At 45.1% G+C, this 20,604-nt stretch overlaps 1 protein-coding gene across 26 annotated transcripts in view; it reads right to left on the bottom strand.

Annotated features, from left to right (window-relative positions):
• The window catches only part of NFIA (nuclear factor I A), a 620,032-nt gene that overhangs the window by 26,499 nt on the left and 572,929 nt on the right, over nucleotides 1-20,604 (bottom strand). For 17 of the 26 annotated variants that reach the window (XM_051857696.3, XM_051857695.3, XM_070078406.2 and 14 more), the window contains one exon: nucleotides 14,985-15,076. The exons of the other annotated variants lie outside the window; for them this stretch is intronic. In XM_051857696.3, the coding sequence (XP_051713656.1) occupies nucleotides 14,985-15,076 (92 nt within the window). The remainder of the gene's footprint in view (nucleotides 1-14,984; nucleotides 15,077-20,604) is intronic. 26 annotated transcript variants of the gene reach the window in all.

Below are 20,604 nucleotides of genomic sequence, written 5' to 3' on the forward strand. Positions count from 1 at the left end.
TGGGTTGTTCTCACCCTATTAGCATCGCTCTGTGTCTTCTCTGCAGTCAGGGGCCCTTGTCCTCCAGACAACTGACATGCTTGCTGCCTCCTCTCCGAGGGGCACAAAAGCAGCACCCGTGCTGCCCCTGGGGGGCTGGGCAGGGGGCAGGGGCCTTCATTTCTCACCAGATTGCATTTTGACACAACTCTAAGGGAAATGCGGGAATTAATTTATAGTTTTACAAGTGTGACATCTGAGGGTCAGAAAGGCTAAAAATTACCCCCGGGTCACGTACTGAGATAAATCTAACTCGTGTCTGTCTGGCTCTAGAGCCCATGCATTCTCCCCTACAGCACACCGCTCAGGAGAAGCTGGGATCTCAGGACCACAGGCTTCAGAGGAGCCACTGCCCATAAACCCTGCACCTAGTGAATATTCAACCAGGCAAAGATAAGGTTCTTCACACCTGGAGAGCCCACTGTGCCCTTCACCTGTTTCCCGTCTCCCACAGAATGAAGCCCACATGCCTTACCAGTGAATCAAGGTGGGTATTTATTCACGAGTAGACCCTGCTCTGACTTCCCAGCCTCATGACTCAACCTTTTCTGCATTTATTTTGTGCCGACAGACAGACAAGAGAGAGCAGAGTTCTCCAGACCCACGCGGCTGCTGTTCCTCTGCAGGTGCGGTTCCTCCGACCTGGAATGGGGCAGAAGTTCTCCCTACCACCCACGACTGCTTCCAAACTGGCTCGCCCTAGCATGTCTCCCATGATCCCATGCCTCTCCTGGAGCGAAGCTCCCACTCCCCTATCCTCCGTGGAGTGGACCCACTCCTGCAGTTCTATTCATTCCACACTGCTGTCAGGGACTGGATCGCGTGTCCTGCTGCAGCTCAGGATGGGGCCAAAACCATAGCCGGTGCTCAGCAACTTCTGCTTCTTTCTCCTCTCTTAGCTCAATCACACAGCTCCCAGGTTAGCCCCGTGCTCCTCTCTCTGGTCCGTTCCCTTACTGGATTTTTCGACCCGCCAGAACCACTCCTTCCCTTCCCTCGTCAGATGGCCAGTGATGGGGGGCCAGAGGCTCTCACTAGCTGAGGGCTGGCCTCACCCTCCCCCTGCATCTTTTCCAGAAACAGGAGGCATACGGCACTTCCCACACCACTGAGCCATCTGCCGTGCTATGAGGGCCCTAGGTTGTCCTGTGCTGAGAATGTCTGTGCCTGAGACGGCTCCCATTACCCAGACACATTCAGACTCTGGGGCGGGAGGGAGGGCGGGAGGGAGGGCACAGGGGCAAGGAACACAGGGCTAGGACAGCCTGTGCTGACCCAGTGTCCCAGCTCCAACCCAAGGGAGCTGGCTTATCACAAGCTCCCAGGATACATTAGTTAATGTGCAAAGCATTCGGAAAGTGAAAAGCCAATTAGAAGTGTTAAGTTCTTTCATCTCTGTTGTAAGGGAAGCAATGAGAGGCCTTAGGAAAAATTCGTATGCAGATATTTTCAGGAGCCACTGTGAATGGACTCCCTCAAGGGCTACAACTCCACAGGAGAGGCCACTGATTAAAAAAAAAATGTGCCTATGTCCTGAAGAAGGTGGGAAGGAAGGTGACCAGGTGGGCTTGAGAAAAGCAGATCTGAGGACGCTGGGGCGGTCTTTGATGAGTCACGTTAGACAACAATGGGCTGTGGCCTGGAAACTGCTGGTGTCAGTGGAATCTTCCAAAAGGAGCCTGCTGCTCAATCTAGAGCTCCGAAAGGTTGGGAAAGGCAAGTTCCCCGGGGCCTGGGCAATGGGAAGTGAGGACCCCACAGACACTGCCTTCTCTCCTCAGAGTTCATGCTGCAGGCAGGCTGCTCAGCTCATCTTCCTGTTCTCTGAACTCTGTTGACTCCAGCTCAGCAAACCCAGGCGCTTTTCTTTTGTAAAGGAAGCATCTGGTTCCAAGTCATAAAAGAGAAACCCAGAACCTACTGCCACTTGTTTGATAAGCACCTGGGAGCGCACGCAGAGGGCACCCGTTCACTGACCTCCCCTGCAGTCACACAGCCACGTGCCCGCAGCCTTCCCAGAGTCCATGTTCACCCTGTGGAGAGGACCCAGCCCCAGGGATGCTGATCTGCCCAGAGCGCCAGCACTTCTGCCCGAATCTCTAACCCCAAACAAAAGGCCAACAAGCAATGACTACCACACACACAGACAATATGCATGTCTCCTACACAAAGAGGCAGTGCGTGCAGGAACAGCTCTGTCACAAGATGAACATGAAGACAGAAGGCAGTCCAGTGCACCTGCAAAGTTCAGGACACCTGGCAAGGGGTGGGAACGAGGAGATGGTATGGCAGATACTGCAAACCACTGCCCACTATCTGTTGTTCTCTTCTTTTTCTTCTGAAACATTTTTCCTGATACTTTATTTTTTCCATGTTAATGTAACATTAACACAAAGAGAACAGACTTGATGTAGTTCTTAGATACAATCCTATAAATATGAAGATATTCGCTTCCTCCCTCCCATCCTTCTCCCTCCACTCTCCCCTCTCTTTTCCTCCTTTCTTTCTTCCTTTCCTTCCATTTTTAAAAAAATTCTATTTATTTATTTATTTTTTGAAATTCAGAATTGTAGAGAAAGAAGGGGAGATAGAGCGAAAGAGATCTTCCATCCACTGGCTAACCCCCAAGATGGCCACAGTGGCCAAGGGCTGGGGCAGGGTGAAGCCAGGAGTCAGGTGATTCTTCCTTGTCTCCCACTTAGATGGCAACATTCTAACATTCTTGGCCCACACAACTGGACCATCTTCCATTGATTTTCCCATGTCATTGGCAGGGAACTGGATCAGAAGTGGAGGAGCCAGAACTGGTGCTTATATAGGATAATGGTGTCAGAGGCAGCTTTACCTGCTATGCTACAATGCTGGCCCCTCCTTCCGTTTTGAGTTTTTGAGATAACATATCTTTAGTTAACATTACAATCAAGGGCTTGATATTCTGCTAACTAAGGAGATCAACAAGCAAAAAGTGAAAGACCCTAGTTCTGTGGCAATATAGGGAAGGGCTATAAACAATAAACAAATGGAAAGAAGACCGTTTCACCAATACACAGTAAATTTTAAAATAATAACAGATCATTGAAGCTATAGAAGAACAGCATTCTTAACCATCATTTTGACAAAGCTATAAAACAAATTTTGGCAAAAATATTATTTACATTGCTCTCTTCTTTTTTGGGACAATTTTCTTTAGGGAGGAAAATGTGACCAGTCCTGGTAAGGGGTTATGATTTCAGCCGATCAAGATAACCCTGTGCTGGCTTTCCCAGTATCCTTTGCTGCAAAAGATTAGAATAGGACCCACTTTTAGCCAAAGAGACCTAAATAGGAATTTGGTTAACAGGGCACAGGGTAGGACTACAGTAGGGCCTTTTCCTTGATAATAACAGGATAATGAGGTATGCAATAGATATGCTATCCAAAGTTGCAGCAGCCAATTTGCAATCAGAGGCAAGAAGCATGAGAAAGAAAGGTCAACATGCCAAGGATGGTAGAGTAGAATGTTAGAAAGAGCATGGGCTCCTGCTGTCATCATGTAGCACCTCAAACAACACCAACAGTCATTCACTTACCAGGTTCTTAGCATGTGATTGGCTGAAGCCATACTTAGGTTCCTTCCATGAGGCAGATACTAACACTGCCTACATTTCATAAAGCAGCTGCATTTAAAGGGCAACATAGCTGTGATCACTTCAATGGCATGGTTGCCATGTGAAAACAGTTCTATCCTACTCTACAGTTCATGCCTTTTCCTCCTGCTCCCTCAAAGAAATCAGACTTTGAGAACTCGTTGTATTCCCCTTCATATCCTGAAACTGCCACTGATCGGAAGCATCATTATCAAGAGCCACAGAAGGGCTGAAGATATGGATGGCGACGCTAAGGTTTCCTGACTTCCCTGCAAGGCTGCCATCAGACCTTCTAAGTTCTCTACACCAATTCCCAGCTTCTTTCTCCACACTTCACTTCCTGTCTCTTTTTTCCCTCATTCACAAGGGCTAATTTAGTGGACACCGGAGTTCTAATTCATTCCCTTCTTCCTCCATGAAATCCCAACATTTCCTGTGAAATCTCCCTCTTTTTTCTTGTCACTGACCTTGTTTTAACACTGGAGAAAGAGGAAGCAAGAAGGGGTGCCGTCTTCACTAAGCACCTATTGTGTGCCGGACCACATGACGGTCACCTTCATCAAATGCCAATTTGCTTCAACTAAGAAGTTTCTCCAAATCTTCTTGGAGCAAGAAAAAAAGGCTAAAATCAAACCACTGAGCGAGGAAAGGAGAGCGCTACCTAGAACTGATGGCTGTCATTCGGTCTAAAAGTGAGGTGTGGCTGAGGGTGTGTTGAAGACGCGTGGCCAAATTACAACTTGAAACACGAAGGTTCTGTGTATTGAAAATTGTATTTTCAGAGCCCTGCATAGCCTGTCAGTGAGTCAGCCGGCAAGTGGATGTGAAGGGAATGTGTCAAGAGCTTACAGGCTGGTGTGGCAGCTGGGGAACTCAGCTGTGAGGACTCCCTCTTGCCTATAGTACTGTGGGGGCAGGGCGGGCGGACTGCAGGAGTAGCTCCTCTGCGAGAGCTGTTGCTTAGCCCCTACTAAGGGAGCTGAGAACATGTGAGAAAAAATGACCAGGCACCTTGACTCAGGTGCCCCTTTCCTTTTAGACTCCTGGGGTACACTTACTTCCTGCCAGTTCTTACGGCTCTGAGGTATCTCTCCTGGGGACGGGTCTTCTTGCTTGGGGCACAATTCAGCACAGCAGGGGAAAATGTGCACTCGGGCTGCTGCCTATGCAAGGGTACTTCAAAGGGCTTTTGGAAAAGTGGAATTAGAAGACAATTTTGGTGCAAAAAGAAAACTCGCAATCTATGCAGAGCGTTTTTATAACGCGCCCTTTCCACGAACTTTCTGAAGTACTCTCGGGCAAAGAAGAACAGAGACACTCAATTTAATCAGGCTTTGGAGGTACCTTTAGGGCAGATGCTCAAAGGAACAATCCACACAGCTATGATCCTGGGGACAGGATTTTGTCCTGATTTGTTAGATGGTTGTTGACAGCCTTGTGCAAGTCCTACCCTGATAGGACTCATGCAGGCAGGGTCTGTGTCTTGGCTGTTAAGGGTTTCTGAGAAAGTCACTTCCTCTTTTTAAACTTCATTTAAAAATGTGTATAGTGCGGACACAAACAATAATATCGCTGCCTCCTTTAAAGGGTTGCATTTAAGATCAACTGAGAAAATACTTTGTGTTCCAGAAAATAACTGTTGAATATATGAGTTAGTTATCAATTAAGCAATGAAAAGCTATCATTTGTTGAATGTTTAGGAGGCATTAAGCACTTAGTTTTCGTCACAATTTGAGATTCAGAACTACAGGAGGCGTGTGAGTATATGTACTCATATCTCTTAGTGAGAGATATTTATCAATATTCCACAGTTAAGAAACCAGGCTAGAAAAATTGAATTACCAAGGGGGAAAAAAAATAAACCAACAAGCAACAATGAGACACACATACTGCTTCTAAGTGAGCTTCAGTCAAGATCTGAAAATAAAACCCACAATGGGAGGGGTTCTGCTCCCCGGACAGAAGCTAGCTGTTCCTGCGGACGTCATGCACAGAGATCTCTTTCCCAGGCGGGATGAGAGAGACAGAGTTCAGACTTGAGTTTTACAGATACAGGCACTAACAGGAAATGGGGCAGGTCTTCAGCAAAAGCAGCTTCAGCACCATTCCCACTGAGTCCCGGGAGCTGAACTTCAAAGCTTCTGATTCTTTGACGCAGGAGTATGAGTCAATCTCAGACCCTCTTGCAGAGAAAATGGTCAGTGTTCTTTCACAGTGAGCACTGAGGGATGCAGATGGTACTGCATTTGGGGCAGAGAGAAGTTTTAGAGAGAGAGGGGTTCAAATCTCAGCTACGTCAGTTACCATGGGACACAATTACTCTTCTGAAACTCTGGCTTCTCATCTGTAAAACAGAGTTAATGGCACCAACCTTAGAGGACTCTAGTACTGCAGCAAGAGTAGCCACAGATCCTGGTTAGGAACAACTGAAAATACTGAAGAACCTTAAAAATCAAACCAAGATGGAGTGACTTAAGCTAACTATTAAAAACAAGAAGTCACCTTTGCCCCAAATAAAAACTAAAGTTTAAAATTACAGCTCTAAACTTTTTCCCCCAAAGCTAAAATTAGGTGCAGCTATAAAATAAGGGACCCTATGCTTAGCTAGCTGCGACACTTGTGCCTGGCTGTGCTAAGACCTAACCCAGTTTGTATGCCTCCTAATACTCAAATAACGGTGTGGGAAGCGGGACGCCGCTCTCCCACAAGGGGAACAAAGGGAGCGAGACGTCGTCCCCCCTCAGGGTGAACAAGATGGCACTGGCAGGGAAAGGAACTACTAAAGAAGTAAACAACAAAATGGCAATGAGGTGCATGCCTCCCATGTGATCCCGTAGCCGATTGGATAGAAGACACATGCCCTTCACATGAACAACTCGCGGATTGGACTGCTGTGTGCATGGACTCTATAGTGCTTTTGATTGGTCGCTGCGGGTATATAAACCATGTGGCTTGTACTGGGGGCGCTCTCTGGACTCCCGAGTTCAGGAGGCCCATCTGCGCAGACGCTGAATAAATCCTCTTGCTTTTGCATCAGCTGGTCTGGAGTCTGAGTCTCTGGGGTGTGCCTCTCGACGTGTTAGCATCCTCACTCCGAGGGTCTAACAATACCACCTGCTGTTCTCCGATCTTTAGAGTTTTCTGCTGGGTGGCTTTGCAACTAAAATGCTCAAATCCAGTTCTAACCAGAAGGTGGGATGGGGTGGGGGTGGGGCTGCATAAATCCAAGCTTCCTGGCCTTTGAAACTCTCCAGCTGATCCCTCAACTTCTATGTGGTACTGACCTCCCACATATGGTGGGCCAGAGCCGGGAACGGCTTCACTCATTGAAATGCAATCTCAAGCGAGCCTGGAGTGACCAGTGAGGACATTACACCAGGAGGGGGCATTTCTTGGGTGACAGGGTTATTGGCTGATCTGCAGCAGGAAGACTCCAATTTTTACTTGCTTAGTCCAAAGAAGACAGAATTGAACATGTCCTCCACCTAGCACAGGCCAACACTTTAACCTACTATCTGGCCAGGGGTGAGGGGTGGGCATAGTAAACACACAAAACCCTAACATCAAACCAAAGTTAGTCAAGGTCAGAAAAACTAACCTCTTCTGCTCTTCCACTCTCTGGAACATTCTTATATCCAGATCTGTGTTCTGAAACCCTCCTGGGCCAATGCTTATAGCCCTGGCCTCACACTGCATTATCAATGCTGTTGTTGGCAATACTATTATATCCTTATGTCTGTTTCCTCTACTAGGCTTTGAGTAACTTGAAGAGAGTTGTGATTCCCTGAATTTTGCAGATGTTGGGGGATACAAAGCAATTCAACATGAAGAAAAGGAGCTTCAGATAAGTTTTGCAGATCACCTAAGATTTGATTTTGGAAGTTCAGCTTCAAGAACATGACACACCGCATGGCAACAGATCTAAATGCTCCCCATATTCTACCTTCTTCACTTCCTGTGCACAGGCACCAAAGGCAATGCCATGAGTTCCATGGACAAGGCACAAGGGATACCATGCCTGTACTTTAGCTATGCAGGGTCTTCCCCAGATCAGTTGGTTTCCAGTACAGTGCAGAGTGAGGTCTGTACATATATTTCTGCAAATTTCATGAGGCCAGGGCAGTCACACTACTTGGGACTCAGGCAGCTAAATGATTTATTAAGCAAAGGTTAAAACATCTCTGCCATTTTGCCAAAAAATCAGGCCCATGCCATTCTAAGTGATTCTTCTAATAGCCCAACTGGTAATTTGGATTTAAATAACACTTTACATACCACAATTCTGTTGATGTAGAACAGCGACAGACTTGGGCAGTAGGGAGGAAATGCCTTTTTACTATTTTTACACTCACTTTTCATTTTAAAGAACTGGTTCTCACTGGAGTTCTGCAGGTTAAGTATTTTCATTTGAATATTCTGATTAAACTAGAACCTGAAACAAACTAAGTTCTTTGCTAAGTTCTCCTGTGTAGGAACTGGTATTTCTATATACTACTTGATGATGAAATATTAACTTTTTTTTTCTCTAAAAATTCCTCAGATCAAGAGGACACAATCACAATGGCCCTTGGCTTTCTGATATTTGAAACAATGGCATGTTCTCTATCATTTCATTACATTATTCAGTGGGTGTGCAGGGCACATTCATAGCTTGCAATGGGAAGTACACACACTATACCCCCAGAGATGTCTATATGTTAACGTCAACTCTTATGGGACAATGCTGAAAAATAAGAGTCACGGTGGGAGGAGTGGTCATGTCTTCTCCAGATAGATGTGTCCCGAAGGCTGCAAGGGATGGCCACTGCTTCTGGCCATATAGAAGCAAAATATGGAGGAGGAGGAGGCAAAGAGAGGCAGATGAGAGCAGCAGACAAGTGAGGCAGAGGGACAGGACAGATAACTTGGCAGGAATGTTTGAGCACAGCCAAAAGCTGGAGTGAGATATACAACTCTAAGGCAGGCTGCAAGAAAACCAGCTCCAGGCATGGCCACAGAGAAAGCAATGCTGCCTTAGTGAAGTGGGGAATTCTCTAGAGGAAGGGAAGGAAGAGGAAAAATGGCTTTCAATTATCCATGTTATCTCTCCCCACCAATCACTGTGGATGATGAAGCGGTGCAATAAAAGCCAATATTCAATTTTTCCAATTTACATGGAAAGAAGGCCATAATATATTATTGAGGGGAAGAAACTTCAGGTTACTAAACAGTGTATACAATATGATCTCACTTTTGCAATATATTTACATTCAGAGAGACAGTGGATGGATTTATATAGAAATGTTAACAGTAGGACTACAAGTGATTTTTATTATTTTTCTCATTTCATTTTCCACAATTAACATGTCTTAGGACTGTAATAAGACAGACTCACTCTTTTTCAAACTTGTGAAATATACTGATTCATTACTGGTACAGAGTGCCCACTATGTGGTGGGCACGAGAACTGATGCTTTTCTCAGCAGTTGGCACACAGTACTGTGGACTTGGTTACTAAACAGTTCATTTATTCTGGCTGTGCTACAAAATTTTAGACTTTTAATAGGTAAAATCATCTTCAGAATTTATCTGATGATTATATTTTATTTATTTATTTTTAAGATTTATGAGAGAGAGAGAGAGAGAGAGAGAGATCTCCCATTCATCAGTTCACTCCCCAGATGCTTGCAATAGCTATGGCTGGGACAGGCTGAAGGAAGCCAAGAGCCAGGAACACTACCCAGATTTCCTAAGTGGGAGTCAGTGACTCAAGTACTTGAGCTATTACCTGTTGCCTCCCAGGGTTCATATTAGCAGGAAGCTGAAATTCAAAGCAGAGCCAGGACTTGAACCCAGGCACTCAGGTACAGGATGTGGGCATCCCAAGCAGTGTCTTAAATGTTGCACCAAATGCCCGCCCCTACATTCTTCTTATTTTTAAAGATTTATTTATTTATTTTAAAGTCAGACCTACAGAGACAGAGAGAGGGGAGAGACAGAGAGAGAGATATCTGCAATCCACTGTTATTTGCCATATACTATCCAAATGGCCACAATAGCCAGGGCTAGGCCAGGCTGAGGCCAGGAGCCAGGAGCCAGGAGCTTCTTCCCAGTCTCCCATCTGTGTGGCATGGGTCCAAGGGACTTGGTCCATCCTCTGCTGCTTTCCCAGCTACATTAGCAGGGTGCTGGATCAGAGCTCATACGGGATGCTGGTGTTGCAGGCAGTTCAACCCACTGCACCACAATGCCAGTCCTACTCTTATATTCTTAAAATGGTGATAAAATACACAAAACATAAAATTTATCATCTTAACCATTTGTAAATGTACAGTTCAGTGGTATTCAGTATATTTACCTTGTTGTGCAATCATCACCATTGCATATCTCCATCTATTTTTTCATCTTGCAAAACTGCAAATCTATATCCATTAAAAAAAAACTCAGTGGGGGCCAGCACTGTGGCATAGTGGGTAAAGCCACAGCCTGATACGCCAGCATCCCATATAGGAGCTAGTTTGTGTCCCTGCTGCTCCGTTTCTGATCCAGGTCCCTGCTAATAATGGCCTGGCAAAGCAGCAGAAGATGGCCCGAGTGCTTGGGCCCCTGAACCCACATGGGAGACCTGGATGAAGCTCCTGCCTTCGGCCTGGCCCAGCACTGGCCATTGTGACCAACTGGGGAGTAAACAAGCAGATAGAAGCTCTCTCTCTCTTTGGCTATCCTTCTCTAACTCTTTCAAAATAAATAAATAAATCTTCAAAGAGAGAGAGAGAGAGGTCTTATGATAAACTGGAAGCCACCTACCTACTTATGACATCGCAGCATTAGCTCCCCTCCTACCTGCAGTACACACACAGATCACACCTAGCCTTCAATGGGATGATGCTTCAGGCATGCAAAGAGGTTTCCATTGGAAACTGGCTTCGGGAGAGAGGAAGGCATTTTACTTCCCATTTGTTTTGGGGTATACCTGCAGGAGAGGTATACCTCTCCTGCATTTGAGAGAGCTAAAGTGTCTGTGTGGACGGCTCCTTAATTTTTACTTCTCCAGAGGTGGAAAGCAAATTCTGTTTTCCCAGAAAAACTTTTCCTATAATTCAATTAATACAAAGTTCATGCTTTGTAACGAAGTTATCAACAGAAAATGCAAGCTTTCCTAGGAAATTGTTAATCTGCAGGTCAAATTCAAATTATGTTTTTAAAAATTCCATTTTTTTTTTAACTTTTATTTAATGAATATAAGTTTCCAAAGTACGAATAATGGATTACTATGGCTTCCCCCCCATACCGTCCCTCCCACCCACAACCCTCCCCTTTCCCACTCCCTCTCCCCTTCCATTCACATCAAGATTCATTTTCGATTATCTTAATATACAGAAGATCAGCTTAGTATACATTAAGTAAGGATTTCAACAGTTTGCTCCCACACAGAAACATAAAGTGAAAAATAATAGATGATTTTTTTTTAATGATGATGAAATCAGATCAGACCTATTGTCATGTTTAATCCCAGTGAGAGTCAAGTTGGGAGTTGATAGTTTCTTTTCTTCTTTTTTTTTTTTTTCAGAGGATCAGTTTAGTATGCATTAAGTAAAGATTTCAACAGATTGCACACCCATAGAAACACAAAGTGAAATATATTGTTTGAGTACTCGTTATAGCATTAAATCTCAATGCACAGCACATTAAGGACAGAGATCCTACATGAGGAGTAAGTGCACAGTGACTCCTGTTGTTGACTTTACCAATTGACACTCCTGTCTATGGCATCAGTAATCTCCCTATGCTCCAGTCATGAGTTTCCAAGGCTATGGAAGCCCCCCGAGTTCTCCGACTCTTATCTTGTTTAGACAAGGTCATAGTCAAAGTGGAGGTTCTCTCCTCCCTTCAGAGAAAGGTACCCCCTTCTTTGAAGACCTGTTCTTTCCACTGAGATCTCACTCACAGAGATCTTTTGCCAGAGTGTCTTGGCTTTCCATGCCTGAAATACTCTCATGGGCTTTTCAGCCAGATCCGAATGCCTTTAGGGCTGATTCTGAGGCCAGAGTGCCATTCAGGACATCTGCCATTCTAGGAGTCTGCTGAGTATCTCACTTCCCATGTTGGACCACTCTCCCCTTTATTTATTCTATCGGTTAGTGTTAGCAGGTACTAGACTTGCTTATGTGCTCCCTTTGACTCTTAGTCCTTTCATTATGATCAATTGTGAACTGAAATTGATCACTTGGACTAGTGAGATGGCATTGGTACATGCCACCTTGATGGGATTAAATTGGAGTCCCCTGGTATGTTTCTAACTCTACCATTTGGGGCAAGTCAGCTTGAGCATGTCCCAAATTATATATCTCTTCCCTCTCTTATTCCTACTCTTATGTTTAACAGGGATCACATAGACATTTTTCAAAAGAGGAAATCCAAATGGCCAACAGGCACATGAAAAAATGTTCAAGGTCATTAGCAATCAGGGAAATGCAAATCAAAACCACAATGAGGTTCCACCTCACCCCGGTTAGAATGGCTCACATTCAGAAATCTACCAACAACAGATGCTGGCGAGGATGTGGGGAAAAAGGGACACTAACCCACTGTTGGTGGGAATGCAAACTGGTCAAGCCACTATGGAAGTCAGTCTGGAGATCCCTCAGAAACCTGAAGATAACCCTACCGTTTGACCCAGCCATCCCACTCCTTGGAATTTACCCAAAGGAATTTAAATTGGCAAACAAAAAAGCGGTCTGCACCCTAATGTTTATTGCAGCTCAATTCACAATAGCTAAGACCTGGAACCAACCTAAATGCCCATCAATGGTAGACTGGATAAAGAAATTATGGGATATGTACTCTTTAGAATACTATACCGCAGTAAGAAACAACGAAATCCAGTCATTTGCAACAAAATGGAGGAATCTGGAACACATCATGCTGAGTGAAATAAGCCAGTCCCAAAGGGACAAATACCATATGTTTTCCCTGATCGGTGACAACTGACTGAACACCAAAAAGGAAACCTGTTGAAGTGGAATGGACACTATGGGAAACGGTGACTTGATCAGCATAACCCTGACTGTTAATGAACAACTTAATACATTATCCCTCTTAGTAGTTTTTTTGTCTGTTCTACTTAATATGACTGGTTTAATTCTGTAATTAATACACAGTTATTCTTAAGTGTTGAAATTTAACTGAAATGTGATCCCTGTTAAAAATTCCATATTTTAAATGCTCTTCTGAACTGGTGTCCTCTTAAAAGGCAGCTTATTTTCCATGAATATCATTAACCTTATTATCTATGTCTTTATATATCTAACACTTTTAATGGTTCCAGAAAGTAGTTACTTTAAAAATAGTATATATACACACACTTATATATATATGTTAAAACTAAAATATTTAGTGCATATAACTTTTACCTCAGGATATGACTTTAAAAAAAAGAAACTGACAACTCCATCAGCATAGTTTCTCATAAAACAATTGGGAATGGTTTCCTTTCGGCCAAATATGGCAGGTGTCACTGTGGTAAGAAACACTCACTACATTGTCCTCACAATGCCAAATATTTAACGGAAACCAAAAAAATTCAGTTCCAGATGCCAGTGTTGGACCTACATGACATCATTCATACAGATGCGTGGAAAATCTGGACTTTTAAGAATTGAATTTTTGTGGTCAGCATCATGAAGACTCATTTTCTGGGTTACATAAGGCGTTTGTGAGACAAAGCCATATCGGAATATTATATGTTTTGATTATAGAGAAATAAACTGAATGGAACACAAGGCACGACTTCGGGGCTGTGGCTCGCGGCTTCCTGGGAAGTCCTAGGTAAAACGCAAACAGACATTTCCAAGCTGCTTTCTTCTTGGGTGTGTGGACCAGGGTCTTGAGAAAAGGAAGGTGATCCTAACCCTACCAGCCCCCCGGCCTCCCTCTTGTGTGGAGCTAGAGCACGAAGCCAAAAGCGCGACATTTCATTGTGTTCTCCTATTTTAATAATCCTGAGGCAGTTATGTAACTTGAGATTCATCGGGAAAGGACCGGAGTATCTGCAGGTACGGGAGAATAAACCGCGGCAAGGATTTCACAGGAGGAGGTCTCCACGGAGTTTCCTCCCAGATGCCCTGGGGAAGCCAGTTTAAGAAGAACCCTCCAACGTGGGAAATGCAAGAGTTAACCTTCTCCCTCCCTGTTCGGCTCCCCACTCCTCCCAGCTGGCTGGTGCTGGTGCTGTACTTTCTGTGACCCTGCTTCCGTGTGAGGAAGGCCTCAGACCCACTGCAGTGTAACCTGTGCTGTCGACATCGCAATAAACTAAAGGGAGGGAGCAAATGGACCCAGGAAGGCAAATGTAGGCTGCTCCTAAGCACCTGGCCATAGTTTACAAACAGATGAACAGTTATAAATCAGGCGCCTGCAGATTGCACACCCAGGCATCTGCGCAAAATTGCTCAGAGAATTCTTTCAAACACTGCACTGAGAGCCTTGTGGAGAACATACTTTGCTTGTGTCAATGACGATCATACACGGTCATGTCCTAATTAGGAATTCGGACAGCAGTCTCTTTCAGCATTTGAATCCAATTCTACTTCCGAAACATCCAAATACCTCCACATATGCTACCTTTGAAGCCCCAAAGTCTTTCACTGGTTCTCAACGCACAGCAGCCAGTCCAAAACTTTTCATGAGACCTTTTCTCCTTCACCCATTCTAGTACAAAATACAGAACCGGCTATTGACAGACAAGCTGCAGATGTCCCAGCAGGCTCTTCCCTCAACCACCTGCCTCCAAAGCCACACTAGAGCCACACACTCCTCCCTCCCTGCACCTTGCTTCGCCAGGCGCCGTAGTCCCCACTAACAAACACCCTCTATTTCTGGACCAACAGCAGCAACTAACAGGGCCCATAAGCCCTTTTTCCCTTCTTTCTTTCAGAAAGCTTGCCAGGTCCCTGGGGACCGTTTAATACGCAGAGGGGGAGTGGATGGTCTCCCCACTCCCGGCATGCCCTCTGACATCACCACGAGCCAGATACTTCTTTTCAGGGTCTGTCGCTGCGGATTCTAGAAGTGCACTGGGGACCTTTTCTTGCCATTCTAAAAGCAGTTCTCCTCTTCCACTCCTTCCAGACAAGAAGCAAATAAATGCAGGCAACGTTTTCTCGGCTTTCTGAGAACACACAGAAATGTGGCTGAAGGGCTGGAGGGTGGGGTGGGGTCAGGAGGAAAGGGACTGAGAGGGGCTGGGAGAGGCGGCCTGATGTGCCCAAAGACAAGTTCAAATGCACCTGATGAATAAAACAAGCTGCACCACATACAGAAAAGATGAGAGCGGCCCACCTGTGTCTGTTGAGGGATATTTACAAAGCTTGGATCCCGTGGTCCAACACTGACGAATCGGTTTGCGGGGGAGGTGCTGGGTGTCGAGTAGGCTGTGAAGGGAAGGGACACATGCGTTCAGGAAGCGGCACGAGATTGCACACACAAACAACACCAAAACACACAGTCTCTGAGCCTACGCAGCTGATTAACACGGAAATGTGCAAACACTGTAGCTAGCGGAGGGATCTGGCTGGGGAGGGCATTTCAGACAGCCCGAAAGAGGTGCGGGGGTGGGGGCAGGGCGGGTGTTGGCTTCCAATGACTGCTGGAATAAAACCAAGTCAAACTGGTGCTCTGATGGGCTTTCTCCTCTCATACAAATTAGAACATGCAGGACGTTTGCAAAGTATACCTGCCATGTTAAACACGAGCTCTGGGGTCAGAAAGAGATGTTCTAGTCTTTAGAGCACGGGAGAAAGAAATTAGCTAGGAAGTGGAGGAAAGCAGTTCATTTTACAACCTTGCTTTTCACACCGTTACACTCCTGAAAACCACGAGCCGGTTCTGGGCCCCTACAGCTCGAGATGGCTCGGGAGGCTTTATAGGTAGAGTTAATGGGTTCTCCAGGAGGGAGGTGGAAATCCATTTAGAGCAGGCCCACTAGAGAGTCCAGAATCTTCTCAGTGCACAAAATGTGCGTAAAATACAAACATTTGCAATCTTCCCATCCTAACGCCTTCTGTTCAGTCACAACGTTCGAGGCCCGGTGTAAACCAAGATTTCACAATGGGCCTTAGGTGTCACACTTGAGTTTACTGTCCTTTCCACAGTACTTTGGTTGTTGGTTTTTATGTTTATAGTTGAGAGCTTCACTAGAGCGAGGAAAAATTCAGTGGTGGTGGCGTTTTGTTGGCTCATAAACCCAAAGGTACCTTTTGGCTTCTGTCCTCCTGCAAATCATGTCGTTGCCACAAGACCCAAATATTTCTTCCCATTCTTTCTTTGTACTAGAGCCTTTCGACTACTAAAATCATTTCAAATTTTTCAACAGTAATTTTAAGAAGCCTAAGTTCCTGGACTGGACCCAGGTAGACACCATGGAAAAGACAAAGGGAGGGAGTGTTACGGCACAGCAGCTTAAGCCACCTCTTGGGATGCACCCATTCCACACTGGTGTGGTTGGTTCCAGTCCAGGCTACTCTGTGTTTCTGATCCAGCTTCCAGCCAATGTGCTGGGGAAGTACCAGCTGATGGCTCAAACACTTGAGTCCCTGCCACCCATGTGGCAGACCTGGATATAGACTTCAGCTTTGCTCAGCTCTAGGTATTGTGGGCACTTGCAGAGTGAAGCAGCAGACAGAAGACCCCTCTCTCTGTCTCGCTGTCTCGCTGTCTCTGTTACCCTGCTTTTCAAATAAATAAATGGTAGAACAAAAAAGGAATTTGCAACTTTTAAAAACACAGATAAATGGGGCAACAATACCAAAATCTTGCCCAATTTTTCTTATTGCTATCATGTGCTCCTCGTACTTTGATTTTTCTCTTTTACAGAAACTGCTCATAGTTTGTGTTTTCTTTGTTAAACATTTCTTGGAGTAAAATTTCCACCAATCTAGCCTGAGTGCTGTTGGTGGTCTTTGGTAAGGACTAAGGCATCAAACAGATCTGGGATGGACACAGTGATGTACATGTGGCATTGTCAAACCACAAGGGTGATCTTGCAGGGACCTCTGAAATATATTCCTAAGAGATTTCTGCTGTAGAAGTATTTGTTCTAGGAGGATTTACCCAGTAATGACTTTATGCAAAATGATCTCAATGTATGATGTGTCGTACCATTTAGCAACATGACCTCTGATTTCCTCCTTGGCCCATCCTATGTCAAACTAATTTGAACAGATTTGAGAAACATCTCTGCATTGAGCCATTCTACATGTTCCTTGCACTCATGGGAGTGGGAGGCACTTAATTTTTTTGAAGTACAATAGCATATTTTCTATTTCATATTTCATTCAGCCTCTGGCTTTACTTTGATCTGCTGTAGGAAATATTAACAGCCAGTCATATATGGAAAATGGTGGACTGTGATTCTCTTGTAGTGGATTCACTTGCTCCTAGAACACAGAGGATGTGGGGATGAGGAGATAGCTACGAACCCATTAGTAGTTAGGAAGACAAGGCTCCTTCGCACATGAATACGTAGGTAGGATAGACGGCACAAGGAAGAATGAAGGGAATGTGCAGGTACCAAGACTAAACAATCCATGGCAAATGTTTAAACATGAGTCCCTGGTTTGATGCTACTGGAGAATGGCATGTTTTGGACTACTGCTCATCACAGTCATGAAGCAGCATTTCTTATACATGCATATATATATTTTAATTTGAGAGATGGAGAGTTTTTAATTTGAGAGGCGGAGACAGAGATAAAGAGAACACTCCCATCTACTGGTTTACTTCTTAAATGTTCACAGTGGCTGGGCCTGAGCCAGCTGAAGCTGGGTGCTGAGAAATCAATTCAGGTCTTCCATGTGGGTGACAGGAACCCAACTACTTGAGCCATCACTGCTACTACCTCCCAGGGTCTGCACTGGCAGGAAGCTGGAGTCTGGAGCTAGAGCTGGGTATCAGATCAATATGGGATGTGGGCGCATTAATCACTGGGCCAAATGCCCACCCATCCTCGGACATTTTTACCCTGCTGGTGATAACACGGAGAAGCACATGACTTTATCTCAGCACACATGCCAGCACACAGACCAGAGCAAGCTTATTAAACCTGAAAAAATATCTGCATTACATCCCATTATCTATTTTGTTGGACCTAAATGCTGCATCTGAAAGGAGGTTCAGCATAGTAACAATTTTCAGCTACCCCAAAACTGCTATGAGGCCAATAGGCAGGCATTTTGTCTTCTTCAATCACTGGACAAAACTTGCAGCCTCAGTTTCAGAACCCCCAGAAGACCTGTAATGAATGTTCTCAGGAGCTTCTAGGACTGCTCCACTCTTCCCCTCCACCTCCCCAGCAAAGAGAGCAATGGTGAGAGAGGTGCTGGTGTGTTTGCATTCAAAAGGTGTGGGGGGGTATTACACTACAAAAATCCAGGAATTTGGAAGTACTCAGATCATAGACTGGGATAAATGGTGCCCAGGGAAATTTATTCTATTGAAAGTTAGCTTCTGCCGGTGCTGTGGCTCACTTGGCTAATCCTCCACCTGCGGCACCAGCACCCCAGGTTCTAGTCCCGGTTGGGGCGCTGGTTCTGCCCCGGTTGCTCCTCTTCCAGTCCAGCTCTCTGCTGTGGCCCGGGAGTGCAGTGGAGGATGGCCCAGGTGCTTGGGCCCTGCACCCGCATGCAAGACTGGGAGGAAGCACCTGGCTCCAGATCAGCACAGTGCACCGGCTGTAGCAGCCATTTTGAGGGTGAACCAACGGAAAAGGAAGAATTTTTTCTCTGTCTCTCTCTATCTCTCACTGTCTAACTCTGCCTGTCAAAAAAAAAAAAAAAAAAAAGTTGGCTTCTGGGAAAAAGAAGGGAAGGAAAAAAGCCACCCTGACTCATCTTCCAAGATTACAGTTACAAAAGGCAGGGGATCACCTGTAACAGGATGTAGTTCCAGAAATGACATGACGTAGCTCAATTTGATTTTTCCAAAGAAACCATGGGATAAGGGAGTTACACTGTTGAACAAAACCTCAAGTTAAACCTTTTATTAAAACAACTACAGGGGTGGGTGTTGTGGTGCGGTGGATTAAGCTGCTGCTTGGGATGCCTGCGTCCCATACTGGGGTGCCAGTTTGAGTCCAGTTTTCTGCTAACGTCCCTGGGAAGCAGCAGATGATGGTTCAAGTAGCTAAGTTACTGCCACCCACATGGGAGATACAGATGGAGTTCCTGGCTTCTGGCTTCAGCCTGGCCCAGTTCCAACTGTTGTGGCCATTTTAGGGAGAGAATCAGAAGATAGAAGATCTCTGCCTGTCGTCTGACTCTGTCGCTCTGCCTTTCAAATGAATAAATCTTAAAAAAATCTTAAATACTAAAAAAAATCCAACCATACACACCATAGTGAATCAATTATACATGCACAGTTAAGAGCTTTCAAAATGAATATAAAATCAAGTAAAGGGGCAATATGGTAATTAATTGCACGTAACTGTGTTTACCAGGATATTATATCACATTTATCTCTTTCTTAATTATAATTCTCGCCTTATTTACAACAGCAATAATCAAATGCCACGGGAAAAGCTTTGGGAGATCACGAAATTCAGAAAATAATTTTCTGCAGAGATTACTGGAGACATTTTGAGAATTCTGGAGGAGAGATTCAGGAGTACTTGATGACTTTTTGATAAAGTCAATAGGAAAATCAATTTGGCCATATAATCTCATTGCAACAGTCCTTGTGGCAAACATTCTATTAGAAATCAAATTATTCATTATTTGGCTGCTTGTGAAGTAGAAAGTGTTTGCTTTTTTAGCAGTCATCTTCTACACTAGTAATATTGCTAGGGGCCATTTTCCTAGCATTATGGAAGAATATTCCTGTAAGAGGCTTCTGCCTGCATTATTTGCATTAATCTCAACAGATGTTTCCTCTCTCTGATGGAGTTTTTCACATTTTCCAAGTCTTAGTGTGGCCTTCACTATGGCAGTAACAAAATCCCAAACCCGAATCTGGTCTCACACCCAGAAACACCCGTTTTTCTGGGTTCCCCTCCCCTTTCTCACAGGCTCTGCTAATCCCATGTTCCTTCGCTTGGCACAACACAAGTCCCTGTCTGTAAGATCAAGCCTCCCTCTCGAGAGAGAGCAATCACGTTACAGAGCCGCTGAAGATGCTGGACACCGGGGGGTATGGGTCTCCATGAGGGAGCGGGGTGCAGAGGGCGATCCATCAGCACTGCTGTCACAGCCCTGCGGGTGTCCCTGGGAACACTCAGCCTCCACCTCCTGAGAAGTCAAGGTGGCTGACTGCCCGCCAGCCAAACACAATTCCAGCTTTGTTGTTCCTAGGGTGCTGGTTTCTTTTGTTCTTTTCCTGAACAAGAAGGGATAAGGGGCACATCTGATACAGGAATTATGATGTTTCCAGATGAATTACTCCACAGTTATGCCTGAGCACGGTGCTAAGAGCACTGTGGCACAGTGGGTTAAGCCGTTGACTGTGGCATCCCCTGCCAGTTCAGGTCCCAGCTGCTCCACTTCCGATCCACCTCCTTGCTAATGGCCTTGGAAAGCAGTGGAAAGTGGCACAAGCACTTCAGCCCCTGCCACCACACATAGGAGACCCAGATTAAGCTTCTGCCTCTAGGCTTTAGCTTGGCCCAGCCCCGGCTATTGCAGCCATCTGGGGAGTGAACCAGCAGATGAAATACCTCTCTCTCTGTGTCCCTCCCTCCCTCTCTCTCTGTAACTCTGCCTTTCAAAATAAATTCATCTTAAAAAAAAAAAAGATCATTGTCAGAGGGTTTTGAATGAAGATGCTTGGTGTTTCTTATCTTTGGCAAAAGTATGTCTAAGGAAGATATTAAGGTATTAAAACATCTGTGTCTGTGTCAGCTGACGTTTAAGATAAAAGCCATAACAATAAAATTATCCAAATCTGAAAAGGTAGGAAGTATAAGTCTGCA

The sequence above is a fragment of the Oryctolagus cuniculus genome, chromosome 7 (genome assembly GCF_051225735.1).
Source record: "Oryctolagus cuniculus isolate XC-2025 breed Fujian yellow rabbit chromosome 7, ASM5122573v1, whole genome shotgun sequence".
Classification (NCBI taxonomy): Eukaryota; Metazoa; Chordata; class Mammalia; order Lagomorpha; family Leporidae; genus Oryctolagus; species Oryctolagus cuniculus.